General features: G+C 43.1%; 4 protein-coding genes across 4 annotated transcripts; 2 read left to right on the forward strand and 2 right to left on the reverse strand.

Moving 5' to 3' along the window:
* Positions 1 to 4: 4 nt before the first annotated feature.
* On the reverse strand, positions 5 to 9,899 carry ppat (phosphoribosyl pyrophosphate amidotransferase). The gene is made up of 11 exons (XM_073475933.1): positions 9,306 to 9,899; positions 4,135 to 4,201; positions 3,650 to 3,856; positions 3,338 to 3,450; positions 2,835 to 2,980; positions 2,577 to 2,649; positions 2,332 to 2,483; positions 2,076 to 2,203; positions 1,746 to 1,967; positions 900 to 1,020; positions 5 to 796 (listed from the first exon to the last, which is right to left on the reverse strand). Exons 1-11 carry the CDS (start codon positions 9,431 to 9,433, stop codon positions 624 to 626), a joined length of 1,530 nt encoding a protein of 509 aa, XP_073332034.1. The 5' UTR covers positions 9,434 to 9,899; the 3' UTR covers positions 5 to 623.
* LOC141004685 (uncharacterized) lies at positions 4,561 to 8,183 on the forward strand. Its single transcript, XM_073476342.1, has 6 exons — positions 4,561 to 5,019; positions 5,314 to 5,796; positions 5,886 to 5,945; positions 6,080 to 6,700; positions 7,657 to 7,734; positions 8,011 to 8,183. Exons 1-6 carry the CDS (start codon positions 4,689 to 4,691, stop codon positions 8,181 to 8,183), a joined length of 1,746 nt encoding a protein of 581 aa, XP_073332443.1. The 5' UTR covers positions 4,561 to 4,688.
* An 18-nt stretch (positions 9,900 to 9,917) lies between the features above and the next one.
* Positions 9,918 to 13,732, forward strand: LOC141004444 (multifunctional protein ADE2-like). Its single transcript, XM_073475934.1, has 9 exons — positions 9,918 to 10,171; positions 10,270 to 10,467; positions 11,858 to 12,036; positions 12,178 to 12,357; positions 12,446 to 12,559; positions 12,655 to 12,738; positions 12,879 to 13,059; positions 13,146 to 13,304; positions 13,405 to 13,732. The coding sequence occupies exons 1-9, from the start codon at positions 10,156 to 10,158 to the stop codon at positions 13,569 to 13,571; spliced, it is 1,278 nt and encodes a 425-aa protein (XP_073332035.1). The 5' UTR covers positions 9,918 to 10,155; the 3' UTR covers positions 13,572 to 13,732.
* A 1,878-nt stretch (positions 13,733 to 15,610) lies between these two features.
* Positions 15,611 to 23,381, reverse strand: LOC141005211 (GTP-binding protein REM 2-like). The gene is made up of 5 exons (XM_073477012.1): positions 23,328 to 23,381; positions 21,252 to 21,561; positions 21,052 to 21,125; positions 19,235 to 19,412; positions 15,611 to 16,157 (listed from the first exon to the last, which is right to left on the reverse strand). The coding sequence occupies exons 1-5, from the start codon at positions 23,379 to 23,381 to the stop codon at positions 15,865 to 15,867; spliced, it is 909 nt and encodes a 302-aa protein (XP_073333113.1). The 3' UTR covers positions 15,611 to 15,864.
* Between the last annotated feature and the right edge of the window lie 114 nt (positions 23,382 to 23,495).

The raw sequence follows: 23,495 nt of genomic DNA on the forward strand, positions 1-23,495 counted from the left end.
GCAGTTTCTGTTTATTTAACTTTTTTCAAATTTATTCATGTAATGCTCAAAGTTAAGAAAAACCCAAAATATTCAACAGCCATACTCAAAAGAGGTAAAGTTAAAGGTAGAAAAGTATGCTTGTTAAGGAAAATAAAGACAATTTCATGTTTTGGTCACGAGCCTTGTGCGCTTTTCTGACTGTAGTTCAGACTTGGAATGTGAAACTATGTATTAAGCTTTTTATGAAAATACATTTACAATCTTCAAAAACATAAAAAGCATCCGTGTTGTGTGGTCAGACATGCGCCTGTAATCAGGACATAGTAAACATACACTAGACTGCTAAGTCACTGCAGCTAGGTGAGACAGCAACCACTGGAGGTCATCAAGAGCAACATTTTCAACTCAAGCGAGATCGAGTGGATCTAAACAGGATAAAGACCATCTAAAGAGAAAGTATAAAGTAGTGGTTGCATATTAAATACATCTCGTGTCCATGATAACAGTATTAAGATGTCGGACCACATTATTTCCAGTTTACAGAGAACATTTCATTCACATGTATCAGCTTTTTCGGAGCTTGCAGTGAATCCACAGTGCTGCTCCTGTAACTATGAGTGGTCTTGGCGTTGGAGCACCAGTTACCACTCCAGCTCCACTGGATATTTCCCAGTCAGGCAGGCAGTGCAGTGGCCCACTCTCTTGCTGGACTTGTTACTGGAGCTGATCACCTTGTCGTTCTGGATGGAGGTGACTCCCTCCTGGACAGCTGATACCAGGCCCTCCACAGACAGATACTTAACACTGTCGGCACCTGCACGACAGGACATGTGTTAGTACTGACTAAAGCCACAATAAGGAAGTGAGATCAAGGGAGAGGATGAGACATTGAGAGGTACTACCACATTAGTCCTTACCAATGTATCCAGCAATGTCCTGAAACTCAGGCCTGTTGGCAATGAGCTCCTCCTTGGTTGGAATATTGATGCCCATGTAGCAGGGGAACCTGATCGGAGGAGAGGCCACCCTGATGTGGACCTGTGGAGGAGAAAATACTGTCGGTATTATGTCGTGTTGATGACCATTTATGCACACTGGGTATGAGAATGTAGCCAAATAGCACAAAATGTAAATTTCTACATAATGTTGCTGTAACGATGAGACATGGAAACATGACTGCATTTCACAGAATCCTTCTGGATAATGTTATTTTCATTTTTTTTTTAAATGTCAGCCAGTTTTGTATCTCTTTTCCATCATTGTACTTTCAGTATCTGTATCGCTCTAAATATAGACATCACATCCATTCTGTCAATGTACAAAATAAAATACTCCACAATATCATAACACATACTCAAGAGTTCATATTAGCCAATAATAAATGTGTGTCTGTGTCATCGTTTTCAAAAAGGTCTGTTTCTGTCGTTCAAACATAAATGTGTGTTTGCATGTGTTTAAAGAAATACATGTGTATGTGTGGACAGGGCCTTCGAAGGCATTTCCTTGTCCCCCTGACTTTGCAATGTGCTGCTCTGATTTATCACTACAAAGTGAACCTTTAGTGTAATCGATCAATCAATCAATCAATCAATCAATCAATCAATCGCCTGCTGGACTGAATCACACAGTTTAAACGATTGTCTCACTCATTAAATAAGTTGCCTTTATTGTACAATTTAGTGTGCTCATTTTCACTGATGCTGATTAGGGAGCCCTACTAAAACATCACATACAAGAGTGTGTAACGTCCATAGTCAACAAACCTCAGTCGCACCAGCTTCCTTCAGCAGTTTTATAATGGGGGAGATGGTGTTGCCTCTGACGATGGAGTCATCAACTAGCACCACTCGTTTTCCAGCAAAGTTGTCTGTCAAAGCTCCAAACTTCTTGGCAACTCCCAGCTGCCTCAAGCGAGTATTCGGTTGAATGAACGTTCTCCCGACATAGCGGTTCTTACACAGAACTTCGATATAAGGCAGCCCGGACTGTGAGAGGACAAGAAGAGGAGAGCCAGTGAGGACAGAGACCCATCGGGAGGTGAGTGTATTACAGCATTTCATCACAGAGTTGGAGCAGACAGCTGGTAGACTGACCTGCTGAGCGTAGCCCAACGCAGCAGGAGTTGCAGACTCTGGCACGGTGCTGACCACGTCTGCGCCTGTTGGCGCCTCGATGGCTAACTGCCGACCACAGCGCTGCCTGACAGTATAGACCATCTGCCCTGCAGCACAATGGGACACAATACTGAACATGCAATACAGTCACCTAGACAAAGTCAATTTTTCAATAAAAAAAGCCAAACATTTAAGAACAGTTTTACAAAGGATGATCCATAATCAATATTCAAACCTTCAAAAATCGAGTCTGGTCTGGCAAAGTAAACATATTCAAAGATGCAGAAGGCAGGGAGGTCCCCCTCAGGACGAGGGACAACACTCAGAGTCTTGACTCCATGCCTGGATATCTGGACTATCTCTCCTGGTAACACCTCTCTGTAATATCTGAGAACCAGGAAGGACATGAAAATTGTCATCACCCACAACACTTCCTTCCATTTTAATGCAGAAGATATTACAATGGTGGTAAGAACTGACCTGGCACCGATGGACTGGAAGCTGCAGGACTCTGATGACACAACCCACCCCTCTGTGTCCTCCTCTCCATCACCTAAGCAAAAGGTCAAACAATGACATTAATAATCAACCAGCTTACACATCTGACCTCTGGCGAAATCAAACGCCGGCTTGTGACATAAAATAGTCCGGCCTGAGCACTGATTAACCACTCATGAGGCCTCCATCTTATCAGTAGTAGAAATTAGGTTTGTTCAAGGACAAACATGTTGACAATACCTGAACTGTGCAGTTTAGAGATGGGAACAATCCGTCCAATGCAGAGCGGCCGGTTTCCGTAAGGGTCGCGCACGGCGTAGATAACATCTTTGAACATCACCAACAGTGAGTACGACGTGGGGGTCTCCATCATCAGGTTTTTAATCCTACAATAGAAAACAAAACAAAAAAAACACTATTTGAAGAGTGTAGAGAAAAGATCTGCAACTAACGACTTTTCATTGTAGATGACTGTTTATTTTCTCAATTAATTGATTATTTGTTTTGTCAACATGTCAGAAATGTTGAAAAATGTCAATCAGTGTTTCTCAAAGGCCAAGTTGATGTTTTTTGTCTACAACCCAAAGATATCTGAAAGGACTTTTTTATTCCTTTAAAAATTAGTCAAACCGATTTACTAATTTACAAAAAAGTTGGCAAGACAACTAACTGATCTGTCAATTAATCCCTGGAGTTCTAGTGGAGAAAACGTAATTTATGCAGCATCAAGTCGTTACACTGACCTGGCAACCCAGTCTGGTGCGTCCAGCTCCTCCATGGGTGGAGTTAGTGCCAGCAGTTGTGTGATGAGCTCACTGTCCGAGCTGGTGGAGAGGCCGACGCCATGGCGCATTACCTGCACACCACATTTACATAACTGACTCAGCATACTGCATAAACAGAAGTTTTAGTTCCTGTTATTACACACACAGGCATAAAACTGCATGATTAAACACATGTCATGCATTGGGATTTGTCATTTAGTTTGATCCATTTGTGTTAATCACCCACTATGGGCCATTGATATGCACCAGGTTGACTGAGACCATCCTCACCTTTTTCCGCAGTGCATGAGCATTAACCAGCTCTCCATTGTGTGCCACTGCAATCTTGCCATGCAGTGTATCCACCACAAAGGGCTGGCAGTTTTGCAGCTCGGAGATCCCAGTGGTTGAATAGCGTGTGTGACAAATACCGAGGTTACCATAGCGCAGCTTCTGAAGAGCCTCGGGTGGGAAAGCAGTGCTCACTAATCCCATCCCCTGAAAAAAAAAATGTCAAGCGGATTGAGAGAGAAATGTTTTCAGTGACACAGTGCACAAATAACAACACAGGAAATATGCAGTAATATGCAGCTATTGTGTGGTAGAGGGGGGAAACTAGGACACAATCTGAGTGTAATAAAGCGTAATTTGTCAAACTGTGTGTGTCTGTAAGGATGAAAAGATTGTATTTATGATGCCCCTTTAAAAAAAAGCAGCTTAACTGTTTCCTTTATTTGAAGAGTGTGAGTTAAATTATGCCTCTGTTACAATGTTACCTTGTGGGTTGTGTATGTGGGTGGACTGGCTCCATTACATGTGACAATCCCGGCACTTTCCTGACCCCTGAGTAGACACAAACAATCACATGTGAAGTCTAACACATCAGTAAATACATCAAGGAGAAGTGAGTTTTATAATGAACCATCTCTCAGTCTCTTTCTGCAAGACTCAACGTGAATTAACTTGTTCACTTCTAATAGCCTCGTATGCGCCTTGAGGCAAAACAAACTGGTTTAAAATCGAGCACAGTGAAGCAGGAATGAGGAGCAAGAGAAAAAGGAAAGGAAAAAAAATAACACAAACGTCTGCTTCTCCGCTGAGGAGCTGCCATATAGGGAGAGTCGCCTTGCTGCAGTTTCAGCCTATTTACCAAGCTGCTTCTCAGATTACAGTTGGTCCCGCCTCCTCAGCACACAGCTTAAGCCAGTGGTGAGGCTGCTTTTCTGCATGGAGGCGTTGCTTTCAGGCTTAACCGCCTGGTTGCCTAGGGAACCGGGCAGCAGAGACAGACGGATTGGGGAAAAGAAAGCGTTTCCAGGTCAGCTCAAACATGGAGAGAGGAGCAGAGAGACAAAGAGGAGGTGATAGGGAGGTGGTGGAGGAGAAAGGCTCGGTGGAGAAGCAATGGGGGGACGCAGAGGTGCTGGCTCTCGTGTCAGTGTGGGACGAGGTGGGAGCTCAGCACGTAGCTGAGAGTAGAGCCACATTTGAGTTGATCTCAGAGCGTCTGAGGAGGCTCAGTGTTGTGCGCAGCTGGTGGGAGTGTCAGGCCAAGTGCAGAAGCCTGGGACTTCAGAGCAGGAAGCCTGACGCAGCAGCAGCAAACTACAGCGCAGGAATGGATGGAAGGCCAGAAGAGGGCTGGGAGGAAGAGGTGGAAGGTAAACAAAGAGCAGTCTACCCTTCCTCAGTCACTATCCCAATACAGGAAGGTAAACATAGGTTCAACACCAACTGCAACGCTGATGATCACAACAACGCTCAACACATTTTAGGATTTAATCCAGAGAGACCAGAAGATAAACAAGCATGTTAAACTAGTTTTAGTAGAAAGCTTTTGCCTGCTTTAAACATTTCAAAGTCAGATTAGATTAAAGCATTTCGATACAAGCTCCATCTTATTTTTTTTAAATTAAACTTGATCCAAAGATAACAGTGTGTGCATGTGTGTGCAGGTATGGTGAATCGAATCCATCGGGCTCTTCCTTTCACCCCCAGTGTGGAAGAAGGGGGCCGCCACTGGACGGACGACGAGGTGCGAGCGCTGCTGTGCGTCTGGGCCGACCGGCACATCCGAGAGAGCTTGAAGTGCACGCTGCGCAACAAATCCATCTTCCAGGAGATGGCCCGCCAGATGCAGAGAAACTTTGGGGTGGTACGCAACTGGAAACAATGTCGAACAAAATACAAGAACTTGAAGTATGACTACAAGACGGCGAAAAACGCTCACGCTGCTGGAGGCAGCAGCGCAGGAGGCCCCGGGAAGTACATGAAGTTCTTCGATGAGGTGGAAGCCATACTGCTGGACCGCGGGCTGGAAAACGGGGCCACAGAGATGAAGAAGAAGTTGTATGAGGGAGAGGTGGGAGCAGGGAGGCTACAAACAGCGTCACAAACAACAGCCTCAGAAAGTGAAGTTGTGATTGAAATTGATGATGGTATGTATTCAGCCTGAGGTGAAAACACTAGTTTTGCATTCAAAGCTAACAGAACAATACATTTTTCATCTAGTGTTTTTTATTTTCAGACGACAACAGTGATGATTATGATATGGACGGAGACATGGAAGCAAAATGGAGAGGATCAGGTATATCACAGTCACAACCAGTGTAGTTTACAGTATCTAAGTGTTGTCAAAAATATAAAATATCAATTCTGAGTACATTATCTTAATTAGTATCGTAATCTTTTCTTTCCTTGATCGATCTGTATTTACTCCAGATGCCCATCTAACACTCACAGACCCATCCAGCTCTGACCAGTTCCACGTGGTCACCGTATCGGACACAGGTCGAAACTGGAGCGACCTGGAGGTGCGAGCGCTGATCCAAGTCTGGTCGGACGAGCGCGTGTGCAGGCAGCTGGAGAGCTCGACTAGAAAGAGAGACATCTTCGTCCAGATATCCAATAGGTTAATGCAGCAGGGCATTGAACGTGACTGGAAGCAGTGCCACACCAAGTACAAAAACCTCAAGTACCTTTACCGCTCCCTCCAAAGAGGAAAGACTGATGAAGCTGACCGGAGACGCGTTATGAGGTTCTATGATGAGGTGGACGCCATAATGAATCGCACAACCAATGGCTCACCACATGACACAGGAGCTGCAGAAAACCAGGCAGATTCAGGCCGACTTTCGATGTTGGATGACTGTGAGGACAGTGACCATGTAGATGTGTATTTGACAAAGATGAACACAGTGGCCTCATTGGTGGGAGCGATGGAGGAAAGATCTTCCAGTTCTGGTTCTGTGTCATCTATAAGTCTCGATGTTACGCCAAACAATGAAGACCTGAGGCTGAACGCTGGCAAGGAGCTTCGCTTGGATCAACATCACAGATTGAGTGAGCCAATATCATTATTCATTCATGTACAGAGAGCACATGTTTTCCTCTTTCTACAATCAATACCAAAATCCATTAATGAAACCAACAGAGGCAGAAATGCATAGCAGCAAAAAACTCTTTGTTTTGACTTTACATCCTCAAGTTCTGTCATCAAGACACATGGACGAAATTTAAATGTTACGTTCCTTAACTTAAATCCAAGTTATGATCTCCCAAACATCAACCATTAACAGAAATATTCAAAGGTTCGGTTCACCCAAAATAACCAAGAAACATTATTTTACAGACCTGGTTGTGAACAGTTTTTATAGGGGCCATGGTTTGGTCCTAACAATATATTTTCCTTAGTTTCTTTCCCTTGTTTTTCCCAAAGTATATCCAGCTGCAACTGCAGTACGTACGTGAAGGAAGTTGAACTTCTAAAAATGGTTCGTGCAGGGTTTGTAGGCTTATTTTGGTCACACAAGAGGCCAGAAACGGGTTATAAGTTATACCACACTGTGAGGATAACAAAGCAACAACATGAGGGTCTGTAGTCTGAACAAAGATGGCAAAATTTTATTCCACTCACAACTGCAGCACATACACAGACAGACTCTGTTTTTGTACCTTTCACAATAAAAGGCCTAGACTGTATACACTGTCATACTGCTTATCAGGGGGGCACTTATATTACTCAGACCATTTTATTAACAGGCCACTTAAATAAAAATGCTTACAATATCAACATTTATGTATAAATACACTTTTAGCAGTTAGGCTAACACAATTCATAGTTTATCCTCATTATTAGAAAGTTGGCCACCGTACACAGATCAACAATCAATAGCTAGCTTTGTCACCAGAAGTAAGTTTGATGATAGCTAAAGATATCCTAACAATAGTTTCCAGTGAATATCGAACAGCATTTTCGCTTGAAATCACTAATGGTAGCCGTTTTATTTTGTCTGCAGGCTCTTCTGAAACGAGGCCTGAAAAACAGAACACCTATTCAGGAAACAGAGGGATGAAGAGGAAAGCTGTGGATCAAGGTCTGAAATTTGCCTCCTCCTGTAATCACTTTGTATGTCACATGAATTGACTGAGTCGGTCCCATGATGGAGCCTGATAATTCAATTAAATTATGGATAAGTGTACTGCTGTAACTGCTGACAAAAGGTACATCTCATGATAACCATCAGACCAAGAAAAAAAAAGTTGCTTGTCCAAAAAATATTATATAATATATAGTATTAGCACTTTTTTGCAAATCCAATAATGTAAGAATAATCATCTGAATTTAAACCTGCATTTGTTCCCTTTTTCAGACCCCACACTTCAGACACCCGTAAAAAGAAAGGGCACCGATTCTGACTTTGCTGACAAGGCCTGGTTTAAAGAAGAGCAGGATCACATCCCGATAATAAAGATCAATTCAGTCCGATCAATGGCCTCTGATCAATCCCCAGAAAGAGAGGTAATATCTACTAACCCCACTTGACAGATAGTACGTTACGCAAGCAAGGTAAACTGAAGATATCAGTCTTGAACAGGCTGATAGAGACTGGAAAAGACACGATGCTGCTATTTTAGGAGAGTCTGCATGTCAGCTTTTAGCACTAGCTGATTAATCGAGTTACTCGAATCAAGTTATTTTGATAACTAATTATTGTAGTCATTTTTTAAAGCAAGAATGCCAAATATGTGAGAATTTTATGCTTTTTTTTCTCCATCACACGTGATAATAAACTAGATATCTTTAGTTTTTTGACTATTTATCTTTTTAAAGAGGCACTATGTACTTTTGGAGAAAAAAATCTAACTCAGTCATTAATTAACATTGTGAAATAGAAAAATTCTGACAGTAACGCAGAATTATTTATAATTAACCCATATCTGACTAACCAGATAAGGTCCCCAGAACACTGTCTGAAGCTGGAAAGGTGGCAGGGTCCGCCAAAGACAAACACAGTAAAACAGTATCAGACAGCGCTGTCCTTTAAAGGTCAGTTTGTTTATTCAGTTTATCATGAAAATGCAGAGTTTGTTTATTTAGGCACAAAAAAAAAAATCTATAAAGATCTTTCTCCTCTGATTAAACTACATAGTGCACCTTTAAAGAGTAATCTGAGTATAACTTTATGGGCTGTGGGAAGTTTAGAGGCATTTTTTCCACATTTTTTTTGTATAAATAATATAATTAATTAACCAGATTGATCCATAATGAACTCAATATTGATTAGGGTTACTTTTATCATACTTATTTGGGGGGACTCTGAAGCATCACTGATGTGTCTTCATGAGTGTAGCTAACATCTTGGTAGCTTTAAATCACAGAAGTACTGTGTTGCCTCGAGTCACGCGTTTAACAACACGCATTTTGTTCGACTCACGCAAACCTTGTGACATTAAGCGTTGTCTTCTTCACAAATGCAACCATTTTACTTGTGTTTTTTTCTGTTTTTCTGCACCAAAAAGTAGGTTTAGCTCCCAAAAACTCATCTGTGTGAACAATAGTTAACTATAAAAATGGCGTCTTTACTGTCATCTTATCTTTCACCGTTATTTAAATTAAAAAAGTACTCACGTTACTCGTGTTACACGCACCCTCCCCGTTACTTACCTGTGCTGTAACGCCACCAGCCCCAGGGTTAATATCTGAGCCACCTCCAGCTGCGTGGGCCACTCTCCCGCAGCCACGCACCCGAAAACCCCGCATTCCTCCCCGATACCGGACTCCTCGAACTCCATCTGTCGCTGGCGGGTCGGTCGGTACCGGTGCTCCCTCCGAGGGACAAGTAGTCTCGTGCCTGGTTGCCAGAGCAATCAGCGCGTGCGTGCCTGAACGCGCCCTCAGTGAGCGAACACGTGCGGTCGAGGCTGAGCGTCCGGCGCAACGTGGCTCGTTAAAACCAAATAACTTCAGCTGACATTGTTGGGAAAAAAAAATCAATGAGCGCGGAGTTAAGAGGAGACACAGGCCGCCATCACTGTCATCACAGACCTTACGCTAATCAAACACATTCAACTGACGAAACACACGTGGTGGGTTTTTTTTGTTTGTTTTTTTGCGACAACAACTAATCAATCGGTTTAATCGACCCGGTCCGGCGGCCGCTTGTTTCTTCCTGATGAGGTTTTAAGAAAATCAATCCTTGTCAGAGAGAAAATGGGGGTAGTTTGATGGATAAACTCCAAAAAAAAAAAAAAAAAAAAAAAGTTCTGTGGTGTTTGTTAGGTGGTGGAGCGTCTTCCCCCTCACGTGGTGAGGAATGCGCTGCTGTGATTGGTTGTCTGAAAGTGTAGCGGGGACGTGATTGGTTGTCAGGGCACGTAAGACGGGCTCCACTTCCCTCTTCTGCTGCCCGCACGCCTCTCGCTGCCTCTTCATCTCGAAACTTAGCCAAAGTTGACTGGCAGCTCGGTCCATTTTGTGTTTTGTGTTGCAGGACTGCAGGTTGTTGAGCAGCACCATGGCCTCCACACCAGGTACAGTACACACACGTAAAAACACATATTAAGAGCTTAAATTAAAATGCACACGTGTAATGATGAACTTTTCCTCTGTGTGTGTTTTTTTTTTTCAGAGCTGAAGATCGGCCAGAAGCTGAATGAAGGGAAGACAAAGCAGATTTTCGAGCTCGTGGACCAGCCGGGACTGGTTCTGGTGCAGTCCAAAGACCAAATCACCGCTGGGAATGCGGTGAGGAAGGACCAGATGGAGGGAAAGGCTGCCATCGCCAATAAAACGACGAGCTGCGTGTTCAGGCTCCTGCAGGAATCTGGTGAGGACTCAGTAGAGTTATGATCCATTCAGAAGACACTGCGGCTGCCTGGTGCTGTGTCACACTCACCCCGAGGCCACTTTCACACGGGTTGCGAAACTTTCAGTGCTTTTTGTGAGCAGATTGAAGCCAGAGAAGTTTAATTACTGGAGAATCTCAGGATTTCTTTTACACACATAATCCAGTACTCAAAATCAGTTTGGGATATTTAGTGTTTCACTTGATTATTCAGTTTGTGACATCTAACTTTTTATTTTGACACATTTCATATGGCTTTTGTTGCATATCCATGCACGTGCACATATGCACCCATATCCCTAACTAATTTTGAATAGTGTAAATGTTTCACTTGATTATTCAGTTTGTGACATCTAACTTTTTATTTTGACACATTTCATATGGCTTTTATTGCATATCCATGCACGTGCACATATGCACCCATATCCCTAACTAATTTTGAATAGTGTTTAATAATCCCACTGACCTAGATGTTCTTGTGGGCTCTCAGTTAGTTAGTGAGGTAAGAGGTCAGTGAGGTGACTGTAGATTACTGACTCAGAGTCAAACTTTGGCCCATTTACCTTTTTCTGTTAGGTGTTTGGAAACAGACCAACAAGTTTCAGCTTTTTTTTTTTTTTTTTTTTAATCTTCAAACATCTTTTGTTGTAGCAGCCTCTGAAACCTTCAAATGGTCGTATTTCAGTCGATTTTTAAATTATATATTTTTTTAATCTCAGATTTATCCTTGGATGACAAAAAAAAACATACGCCCCAGAGTGCAGATGAGTCATCAACATTTTTAATGATTTACCTACAAAATGTTTTTTTGCTACTGATACTGGCATATGGGTGAGATTCGGAGCAAGACGTGTGATTAAAAACACTCAAACCACAATCTTGACTTCATGGGAACTTTAAGTGTACATTAGTCTTGCAATAAACAGCCAACTGTACTGATCCATGCAACAATGTTGGCATGTGTAGGAGCACGGTGGGTGCATGTTTGTCGTTCGGTCCATAAAAGCCCGGATTCTAAAATTGCTCTCCATCTTGCTTTAATTTAAAATTAATTGGGTAGATGTAACCCACATGCCACTCATGAGTGTGGTGCGTGTCAGCCGAGCTGTGGTAATGGCCGTCTTGTGACTTGAATCTTTGACGCTTGTAATTAACCAAAATGTGACCAAGCACATCCCCCTCACTTAGACTTTATTTTCTGGAGGATAAAACTCGTTTAGTTTCTGGTGTGTAGGATGAAGAATAAATGAAATTATCTTAATGGATTTCAGATGTTGCTCTACTTCGTTCGCAGCTCTCGACACAATCAAGATGTTTGGGCTCATGAGCTTTTAAAGGGGGCTGATTTTTTACTACCTCTCCTTTCTTCTAGGCATTAAGACTGCCTTTGTGAAGCAGCACTCGGACACCGCGTTCATCGCAACCCATTGTGAGATGATTCCCATTGAGTGGGTTTGTCGGCGAGTGGCGACTGGATCGTTCCTCAAGAGGAATCCAGGAGTGAAGGAAGGCTACCGCTTCACCCCCCTCAAGATGGAGATGTTCTTTAAAGTACGTCTTGACGCCTCACCTCAACTTCCTATGTTTTTTTTGTTTTGTTTTTTTCTTTTAAAAGCTCTGTCACTTAACTCAAAGTGGCCAAAATGTCACATCTCATCCACCTTTTGTGTAATCGGTTGCTTTCTGATGTAGGACGATGCCAACAATGACCCCCAGTGGTCAGAGGAGCAGCTGCTGATGGCCAAGTTCACCCTGGCCGGGCTCGGCATCGGTCAGTGCGAGGTGGACATCATGAACCGCAGCACTGTGGCCATCTTTGAGATTCTGGAGAAGGCCTGGGCCACTCAGAACTGCACGCTGGTGGACATGAAGGTATGCAGACAGTGCAGCGCTGCCCTCTGCTGGTGAAGCTGATACGCTAGTGTGACTACTGAACACCGTTTGTCTTCCTCGCTTCTAGATCGAGTTTGGCGTCAATGTGAAGACTCAGGAGATCGTGCTCGCCGATGTGATCGACAACGATTCCTGGAGGCTGTGGCCGGCTGGAGATCGAAGCCAGCAGAAAGATAAGCAGGTCGGGACTTGTCTTCAGTTCTACCATGTTCATTTTGAAGCTCTTTTTAAGAATTAAGATCAAAGCTGACATAACTTTCTCTCCCCTCTTTCTAGGTGTACCGAGACCTTAAAGAAGTCACCCCTGAGGCGATGCAGATGGTGAAGAGGAACTTTGAGTGGGTCTCCGAAAGAGTCAAGGTACACTGAAAACAATTTTCTCAATCTATTCTTTATCATGCTTTCCAATCATCAATCATGCCTTTAACCCCTTACGACCCAGGGCCTCCATTAAAAATGTATTCTGAAACACCCTACTGAGTGCCTTATTGTGTCTCTAGCTGCTGTTGGAGCACCAGGCCAGCGGCAGGGTGGTGGTTTTGATGGGCTCCACCTCAGACATGGCTCACTGTGAAAAAATTAAGAAGGCCTGTACCTCTTACGGGATTCCCTGCATCCTGAGAGTCACCTCGGCACACAAAGGTCCGGATGAGACACTCCGCATCAAAGCAGAATATGAAGGTGCGTATTCATTTTTAACATAAGTTTAATTTTTTGAGTGAGGATTTCGTTATGTCATGTCATGATATGTATATGCTTCTCCTCAGGTGATGGCGTACCCACTGTGTTTGTGGCGGTAGCCGGCAGAAGTAACGGCCTCGGCCCGGTGATGTCTGGAAACACTGCGTATCCCGTCATCAACTGCCCACCTCTCACTCCGGACTGGGGTGCACAAGATGTCTGGTCATCCCTCCGTATGCCGAGCGGTAAGCGCAGCACTTCCTGATTTTACATCTTTTAAATGTTAATCTCGTGTGAGTTAATTCATCAGTAATTGAACCTTCCTTTGTTTTTCCCCCCCTGCAGGTCTTGGCTGCTCCACAATCCTCTCCCCTGAGGCCGCGGCTCAGTTTGCCGCGCAGATCTTCGGGCTGACCGATCACCTGGTGTGGTGCAAACTGAGGGCCTCCATGCTCAACACCTGGGTGTCACTGAAGCTGGCTGACAAGAAGTTACAGGCCTGCAGCCTCTGAAGTGACCCAAGACCCCCTTTGAGCCTCTTGTGCTCTTTTAGGGCTCCACTGTCTGTCAATGTCATGTCCGTGCTTACCATGAAATGCCACTAACAATGTACTTTCTCTCAGATAAACCATTCCATTAAAAAAGAAAACGATTAAAAGCTTCTTAATTAAAAGCTGCTGTGGTCAGTCATTTTATTGCATTTTAAAATAAGTCCCCATCTACTTCTATTGTTGAGGATAGTTCTGCAAAGCTGTTTTGCTGTGAAGCTCCAGAAATGTTACAAAACGTCACCTGACTTTCTATCAGCATGAGGGTGGGAAGATAAGGCCTGAAATGTCATTTTTGAGTGAACTATTCCTTTTAACTCGCCCGTCATCTGTTAAACAAAATTGTTAGATAGTCGGGCCAGGGCTGTAGCTATGGATCAATGAGAACAGAGATTACACTTTAAAAATTGCACAGAAGTCATAGCTTTAAAGGCTTCTGATGTTTTTGAACCAAACAAATGAAATTTCTCTGACAGAATTATATCTCTGTGCATGTGGAGAGGGCTTTAAATAGCATTTAGGTCATTGTGAAATACTAAAACAAACATACAAAGCAATAGAAGTCAACAGTTAAAATGGAGGAAAAATTGAATTCACAAGTCATAAAGTTTGTGGAGTTTGGACTTCAGTCTTTATGAAACTTTGGCTGTGGCCCTAATTTGAGCCAAAGGAATAGAGCTGATCAGATTATCAGTATGTCGTATCAATATGGAGTTCAATTCATGGTCAGTGTTAAATGTTGATGAAGGTTTTAAATGAAGCCTCTGACGACCCTGATACTGGCTCAGGCTCATACAGGGCTGATGCTTCCATTTTTATAGCTGGACTATCATTCATAGTGTCCTATTTCACTTGCATTTTATTCATGCACACTCAAACTGCACTCTTTTAGAAATTCAGATGGCAAGTGGAGCTCTTTGATAGTGATGACAAAGCCTTTACAACAGCGCCTGGGCTGCTGCTAGTTTGCATGCAGCTCTGTCTGCTCCTGTTTCTATTATGACAACCAAAAGGACTTCTGCATGACTCACAACCTTTTCCTTATCAAACAAGACAGGTGCACTGATGTACTCTGATAGATATGCATACATATTTATGCTTACATTTGCCATTTCAGCCATATTTTCTCCTGCTCAGTTATTGGTCCTCAACTCAGCCACAAGAGGGAGCCCGTGTCCCACGTTGGCAAATTCAAAATCTTAACCTTTCAATCGGTTCCAGTAGTTTGCAGCCAAGGGAATGAGTCAGAATATCATGCCACCATTTTATTTTTTACTTCAGCTCTCCCTTTGATAACAAATGATGGGTTTAACGACCTGTGATGTGCTAAATCTTTGTGCACGTGTGGGAGGGAGTGGGAGGATGGAAGTGCTGAGGGTAGAGAGTGATACAGATGAGTGCAGAGAAGCTCGTATCTGACACGATCCTCTGCATTTTAAATTGGAGTTGAATTTTTTTGTTTAAAAATAAAATTTCTGCTGCAATGGAATCAGCCTTCCCATCTCTACATCTACACGGAGCGTAAGAGGTATAGTCGCAGAGCTGAGATGGACATATTGTGTACGTCTCAGTGATTCAGGTCTCCTTGACAACTGTAACATGGCAACAATCACTTTATATACAATAATCAGGCTTCCATGCTCTAATTGCCATGCTGAGCTCTGTTAGTCCAGTTTTTATCTCTTTAATTCCCTTCTCTCCTTGATGGCATTTCACCGGTTTACTGCCTACCGTCCCCATGGATACCACGATAGCTGAGAGTAATTGAACACAACAGGAATCATCAGCAAAGTCTGACCCACTAATGAGCTCTGAATGTGTGTGGTCATGACTTTATCCCGGGCTCGAGCGGCTGTAAGCAGAATGTGACAACTCAATTAATAACAAAGCAAACATTCGGCGACTTTCTCAAGACCTCAAAAAAATTTATTTAGCTCAATTACGTATCACTATGATAGTTTATTTACATGGATTCTACAACAGTATTTTATCTTCCTCTGCGTTAAGTCTTGTGTATAAAATTTCTATGTCGTCCTACAGATAAACACCACTAACATATTGTCATCCTCTCTGTTTACCTCAGCTGGATGCACATGATGATCCCATTGTCCTGCCATCACTCTGGCACCTTCACGCCTCCTCTGTTTCTCACATATCTTTGCTGCATCACTCCCTCTTCCTCTCTCTGTTGGTATACTACATCACCTCCAGCTACCTCTGTTTACAATCTGAACATGAAACTCCCCACGGAGCCCCATCACAGCGCCCCCAGGTCGTGGCACGAGCGGGACTTCTGCCTCATGAACTTGCCCACCTCTCGCTCTCGCGGGTACCGAGGCACCAGGCTGGACAGGAAACGTTTGGCGCGGGAGGTGATGCTCTCGCGTTGACCTCCGTCGATCATGTCCTCCGCGCTGGCCCCCGGGGGCCAGGGGGGCTGGCCCCTGGCTAGCCTCACGGCGCACTCTAGGAGCTCTGGAGTACGGTGGTCCAGAGAGGCGGAGATCTCCAGATAGAGGCAGTTGTAGAGGGCGGCGCTGGACATGGCCTCTGAGGGAAGAGGAGGGGAGGAGAGGGGAGAATATGGAGAACGTCAGCTGTCACAGCTTTGAAGTTTAAATCCAGGGTGACAGTGACCAGCGCTACATGACTCTGATAATGAAAACTTAATAAGCCAGAAAGGGTTGACATGCAGCAAGAGATACATAATCTTAAAGGAGACATATTGTGCTCATTTTCAGGATGATCATTTTATTTTTGGTTACTACTAGAATAGGTTTACATGCTTTAATGCTCAAAAAAACACATCAGTTTTCTCATACTCTCTCTCTCTCTCTCTCTCTCTCTGTTTTAGCTCCTGGATACACAGTCTGCTCTGATTGGTCAGCCCACACACGCCTGAGCCAGCACCGCTAACAACAACAGAGCAGCTGTGCTAAATCACTCCTTGCATGCCAAACTAGCTGCTTAGGCATAAATTATGCAAATGTGTGACTCTGTTACGTAGTGTGATGTCACAAAGTCACAGAATTAAAGGCGGGACTACTGATGAGGCATTTCAGGAGCAGTGTTTTCTGTGGGAGAGAGGAGCTTCTGCTGGTGCGAACTTACAAGATCTTTTTCGTGCACTAGAACGTCTATAAAACACTGAAGGAAAGGAAAAAAAAACAAAAAGCATAATATATCTCCTTACAATCTGGCCTAATTTGTCAGTTTTAAGGGGTGGACAAAATAACAGAAATACCTCACTAAACGCAGTAGCACTTCAGTCGAGAACCAATTTACAAGTCATATTTTTGGGATGTTTTACAGTTAATTCCACAGCATTTAAACAAAAAACAACATGTAGAACAGTGTGAAATTAAAGGATTTCTTGCCATTTTTGACTTTATTGGATAGTTGATAATGCAGATAGTGATAGAGAGAGAGAGAGAAAGAGAGAGGCATATCGCATACGCAACTGGAATCAGACCGTGAATGTGCAGTTATGTGATAACACATCATTTCCTTTAAAAACAACTGGTATTCATTCATCAGGGAGGGTACTTAGGCTTGCTTTGTACCAGAGGGGAACACTTGGTGAAATATCTTCTACACAATTTCATAAAAAAAAAAAACATACTTGCAAGCAATTACAGGAAGCTTTTTATCAACAAGTTTATGGTGTGATGAGCACAGATGGTTGTTTTTTTTTAGACTTACAGGTGTATTTATACTTGGTGCCTATCAAAAAAAAAATCAAGACAAGTAACTGTCAGTCACTGTGAACATGTCAGAGGAAGACGGACAATAACAGAGCAAATATGAAACCAAGAGATATAAGGGCTTGTTTGCCTATAGCCCCTCGGGCAATTCAGTAGAGAGGATACTACATCACAACACCACGACGAGCTGCAGATATCCTACCTCAGCTTCACTTTAATGAGTCTCTAGGCAAAGACTGTAAACACTGCAAACTAATTTAAAGGCCATGAAAACGTCTTTTCTTTATCAGCCTCTTGCAATGAGTGATGGAGCCTGAAAGCAACACACTGTTGTCTGCCATAGTTGGAACGGATCTGGGTATTTTCACATGAGAGCTTTCTGGACGTCTGTGTTCTCACTGGTTTGAAGTGGGCAGGGCTTTGTTTGGACGGTCATGGTTGTTACCAGTCTGTAATTTGTTGTTTTTTAACAGGGGCTGGCACAATGGCAGCACCCCCTTCCTGTACACCACCAACCAACACGCTGTGGTCATCTCTAAAGTATTCTGTCACAGAGGTGGCTTTGTCTGCGAGTGTATTTTTAGCACTACTGAGTGATCAAAGAAAGGCCACTGACATTTCAGAGCCATGGTCGGTACCACAGATACTGACTTGCACACTTGCTCTGCTCCTGTTGGATGGAGCAGGCGGATGGTGGGTTAACAGGGGGATGCATTTTGGTCATTTTGCTAACAAGGAGGATGTCATTACCCCTCATCTCCCTTCAAATCGCCAACTGGTTGATTTGGCTGCTGGATCCAGAAGTGATTTTTTCCCAATTTTGTATTCTAATCTGAAAAAAATTCTTTGGACCTCAAACGTTACAAAACATAGGAACATAGAAGGCATCATGGCAGGGTCAGAGCTGAAGCATATTCAAAATGTTTCCCAAATTTGAAAAGATAATACATAATACCCTTAATTAATCCAAAATGAATCCAGAAATCAAAAGAATCCACAGAAATCCACATACGCTGAGCTGCTCAGAGGAAGAGAGAGAGTGTCGGTGCAGATCCAGACCTTCTGGAGGAATGAACACCCGGAACAAATGTGACATAAATGTTTTAAAGTTTTATTAACCTTTAGTTTAGTCTTGTTTTCAGACCTTTTCCTCAAGTAGCAACAGGTGACCAAATGAAACCCACCGTTACCTTGAGTATACTTGTGGATTTAACTGAGTTTGAACATTGTTGGAAACATTTGGGATAATGTAAGTACACACCTCAACAAAACATACGAGAAACGTTGAGTTGTTTTTAGACGTTTTATTGCAAAATTCTTAGATTTTTATATCTTTAGGATGGATATTGTGTTTTCAGTTATTTTCCACCCACCCTTGACAGCACACAACATCATTTAAGCTCTGTGACTGGATGTGTCTTGCAGAAATCCACCTCAAGTTTTATGTCCAAAGGGTTGTATGGACCACGGCGAACCACCCAAAATAACTCCTTCACAACTCTACACTCTTAATAAAGAATAACTATAGATGTTTTTCCAAAACTTTCCCTTTGATTGTTGCTTATAAAGCTTTGTGTATTTTACTATATTGTAGAGAAATACTTTGAGTTTGAAAACCAAATTTTATGTTGGGAAGTAAGCCATACACAGGCGGTGTAATAGTACATCATTGTACTCGCAGTGTAGGCTCTCCTGCTTTAACTGTAATTCTGACTTCCTACATACTCCCACACTGCGATAAAGCTGAGACACTGACATTTACATTTTCACAGATTTCACCGTACGTTAGTGTTTACCGACAGAGATAAAGATCTGAAAATGTCAACACCAACCGTGAAGATAAAAGCCACAATGGAAGGAAACAATAAGACAAGTGAGGAAAAGGCCAGTATGGTAAAGATGACAAAAGGACGTTCGTCTTACCTTGAGAGGTGACCTCGCGTGTGCGAACGAGGTCGCTCTTATTCCCGACGAGGATGATGGGGGTTTGGGGCTGAGTCTCCCTCAGGAGAAGCCGGAGTTGAGCAGTGCGGTGGAAACTACGCCTGTCGGTCACTGAAAACACCAGGACACACACCTCACACAGCAGAGCCGACAGGTCCTGAGGGACACACAGAGTCCATACAGTGGTTGCCATTAAAAAATATATCGTAGGCGAGGTGTTAGGACAGACTCTGAGCACAAACGTTTGACTTTTCATTGCTCTCATAAATACTGTTGTCAAAGCTTTATGTGCAGAATAACAGTGGAAGTGCTGCCTGCAGAAAAAGCAGCTCTATCTAAAATCCCCTGTGGTTAAGTGAGAAATTACTACTTGGAATAACTCAAAATGCAGTACACCTTGAATTCTAGCTGACACACACACATACACTCATTCTCTTCTGGGAAGAAAGAAAAAAATCCCTACAAATCCAATTTCCTGAAGTAAATCCTTCACTTAGAAAACTGACTATACCTCAACCAGTCTTTAGTCGGAGCCGCCATGGTCCATTGACTTTTCATTTATTTCTGATTAAGTCCAGAATAGAGCAGCGCCCGAAGGCAACGTTTGCACTCGCGGGCGTAATGCAACAATTACATAAGAAAATTCCTTTCAAGGCGACCATTACTGCGTCTCTCACAATAAATATAACTCATTACACAACGAGTAACACACAACAAACCACACATCAAAAAAGACAGATTGTGTGGCGGGTTTGTGTTTTCTTATTTTCTCACACGTCCACCTAAATCAAAAACATCAATGCAGTCATTTGGCACATCTGCTCTGTGGGCAGCTCTCTCTCTCTCTCTCTCTCTCTCTCTCTCTCGGTCTCTCTCTGTTTCACACACATCCACACACAGATGCGTCTGAACAACACTCCGGGGAAAAGAGTAAAAAAGTGCAAAACAACCTGATAATGAGCTTTCCTCAGTCAAGCAGATGCAGCAGATTTATTGTCACTCTTTTGGCCACAACGTTTCTGTGAGCTTGGCATCGGTTTTTGTTTGCCGTCAAGTACAAGAAACAACGGCATGAGTCCAGATATATAATATGAGCACATCTGAATGTGCTATATACTCAGCGCGCATCTGTTTCTTTTCATTTTCTTTTTTGTTTACCTTTTTATGTAACAATTTGTAGCAATCTACATGTAGTAATCACAAGCCTGTGGACAATTTGTCTAAAGGTGCAATATGTAAGAATTCTGGGTGCAAACATTCAAAATTAAAATCGTGTTAAGCATGCTAACCAGCTAGCCCTGGCGCTTCACTGTACTGGTTACTCTGGTGATACCCTGCCCCCTATTTGTTTTGAGTACAAATTTAACCTCACAGTCTGCCCCATGCATGCTGGGATATGCCCAAAGTCCAACGTACTGTATGTATGAATGCATTGGTGCAGTTGCAGAGTCAGTTTTTCTTTAAATTATTCTCCATGCACTCGTAATCTAGGAACTATTTTCCCAGCTCATCTCCTGATAAAGCACTTTATTCTCATGTGCATCACAGAAAAATCTTCAAATAAAGAAAATAAAATTTGGCGCCAGGAAAAGCATATCAGACATCAAAAACATATATTTTGAGCTTCTTCTTCAGATCCCTTCAGCCTTCTGACAAGATCAGATGTTCATGTACTGTATGTACCACTGTGAAATGCCAGAAAGCAGCTGAGCATGCTGTATGTGGCTGCAGAGCGGGCTGAGTGGCCTAATGAGGGAGCAGGGAGGGTGGGAACGGGGAAGTGTTGTTTGGCTCACCTGTCTCCAGTTGTCATAGATAATGATGGTGCTGTCCTCATCATCCACAGTGACTGTGCGCACATAACCCTCTCCTGAGGACAGGGAGAGCAGCAGTTAGGTCTCACATGGGAGATGGGTACTATGCTTTATTTACCTGCTGCTCACTATGAACGCTGCCTCTCCACTTCATTATACTGCTCTGTGTCAGTCCTTTGTACCTTCAGAATCCACAGACGCAGCCCTGTCCATGTCCCCGGCGAGGGCGAGGGCCAGAGAAGACTTCCCCACGCCGTTCTGCCCCAGCAGGGCGATTCTTAAAGGCCCATCAGGTCTGCCCTCCACGGTCACAGTCAGAGTGTCATCCAAGGCCGGACTGAAGCTGATCGGTGAGGCAGAAGGTCCAGCTGCACCTGATGTCCAGTCGCAGTCGTCATGGACGGCCTCTTCTCGTCTGAGCTGGTGCTTAATCGGAAGAGGAGTGCTTCCTCTGCGAACAGTTGGGGTGCTGGACAGAGTCATACTGTCACACTGGAGGAGAGAGGGACACGCTTGTAGTATTTATTTATATGTATGAATGTGTATTATTGTCAATTAAATATTACTCAGTATTATCTACACTGTACTCCTAGTGTAGTACGAGGCATTACAAGAGTTATGTAACCCCATTTCCTCCTCGTGATCAATAACGTATTACTGATTCTGATTCATCAGGCTTTCCCTGCCTCTCAAATACTTGGTTTAGGCTACAAAACTGGTTTTCTGTCAAATATCTGAAGTCTCAATCCAAAATAACTCTGATGACATCATGAGTATGAATTTCAAAACAAATTGACGACACTCCTCCACAGACACGGGGTGAGTAAACTGACCTTTAACCAGTTTGGGGGCAGCGGAAAACAAGCTGTAAACACAACACTGACATTATTACCATTTAAGGGCACTGGCGAGACGGCTGGCTACGCTCACACAAACATGGATCAACATTAGCGTTCGCTTGGAGCCATGTTTGTGTTCTGCTGGTTAATGTCCAATATTTACTCTCTTTTGGTCTCCACCAACTCCGAAGGGAAATAACTGGTTTCCTAGATATTAAATGATCCACTTACTGTGGCCTGTGTTTACCAGCTAATGCTAATAGCTAACTTTGCCTACCTCTTAAATCCAAAATAACTCTTGACGACATCATCAGGGTTATTTTGAAATGAAATCAACAAAGCTCTTCAACAAACAGAGAAGATATAAAACAACACATTTTTTTCCCCACAGGCTGAGGTGGTATTCCTCACAATTAATTTTTGGCCACCTGGGGGCAGCAGAAACACGCTGTAAGCACAACGCTGACATATTTCTACTTTTGAAGCTCACTGCCGAACTTTTAAGCAAACACTTGGCTACATGTACACAGTTAGAGTGACATTAGCATTCATTTGGAGCATAGTTTGTGTTCTTGATTCACGTAAGTCAAATATTCACTCTACTTTTAGCTTTGTTTTGGTCTCCACCAACTCCTGAGGGAGATATCTGATCGTTTAAATATTGAATGATCAATTATGTTCACCAGCTAATGCTAATCGCTAACTTTGTCTGCCTTTTAGTGCAGGGTAGCTAGCATACAGTGGGGATTTAAACCCTGTAAACTGAAAACAACAGAATACTGCAGCAGGGTCTAAAAAACAAAACAGTTAAAATAGATATGACAGAGCTGAGAGGGTCAGGTGATATTATCTGTGGATGTTTTCACTATGAGGGCTCCTTCCACATTGTCATTTGACACACTACTCACAATGAGTTCAGGCTATTGGGATACAGGTGCATATATGCGTGTGCATGGATACAAATCAAATGAAATGTGTCGCATTATTTTTGGGACCAAAAATATTCCCAAAACACAAAATATAAATTCAGATATGTCACAGAACAAACAATCAAGTGAAACACTGACATATCCCATTATCCCTAACTAATTCTGTAGTAGTGTATAATGCTAAATACAGACTGAAGCCATTTACAGAGGCTCAACAAGCAAAAATAACCCCCCGATTAGACAAAAGTTGGATTCAATGATTTTGTGAATAAAAAGAGAAAGTGATTACAATGCTGCACACTACCTCCCTGCACCACCACCTACCTAAAACACACACACATACAGGCCCACACACTGGCAGCTCAATAAACCCCTGCAGAATATCAACCATCCCACCACTTCTCCCCGAACCTGATTGGCTGATTAAAAAACAACAAATAAACAAAGAAAAAACATAAACAAAACACTGGATATCAGGGCTGCGTCTTACCTTGGTCTCTGTCTCCTCGTTGTTGAGCCTGTCTTCGGGCACATCTGTCGGCATCTGCAAACTGAAATCAAGCGGCCGGGAATGAGGACATCCGACAACAAAACACACAGAACACCCCCTCCCCCTCCCCCTCCCCCTCACCTCCCCCACACCTCCACCTCACTCACT

Source organism: Pagrus major, chromosome 11 (genome assembly GCF_040436345.1).
Source record: "Pagrus major chromosome 11, Pma_NU_1.0".
Classification (NCBI taxonomy): domain Eukaryota; kingdom Metazoa; phylum Chordata; class Actinopteri; order Spariformes; family Sparidae; genus Pagrus; species Pagrus major.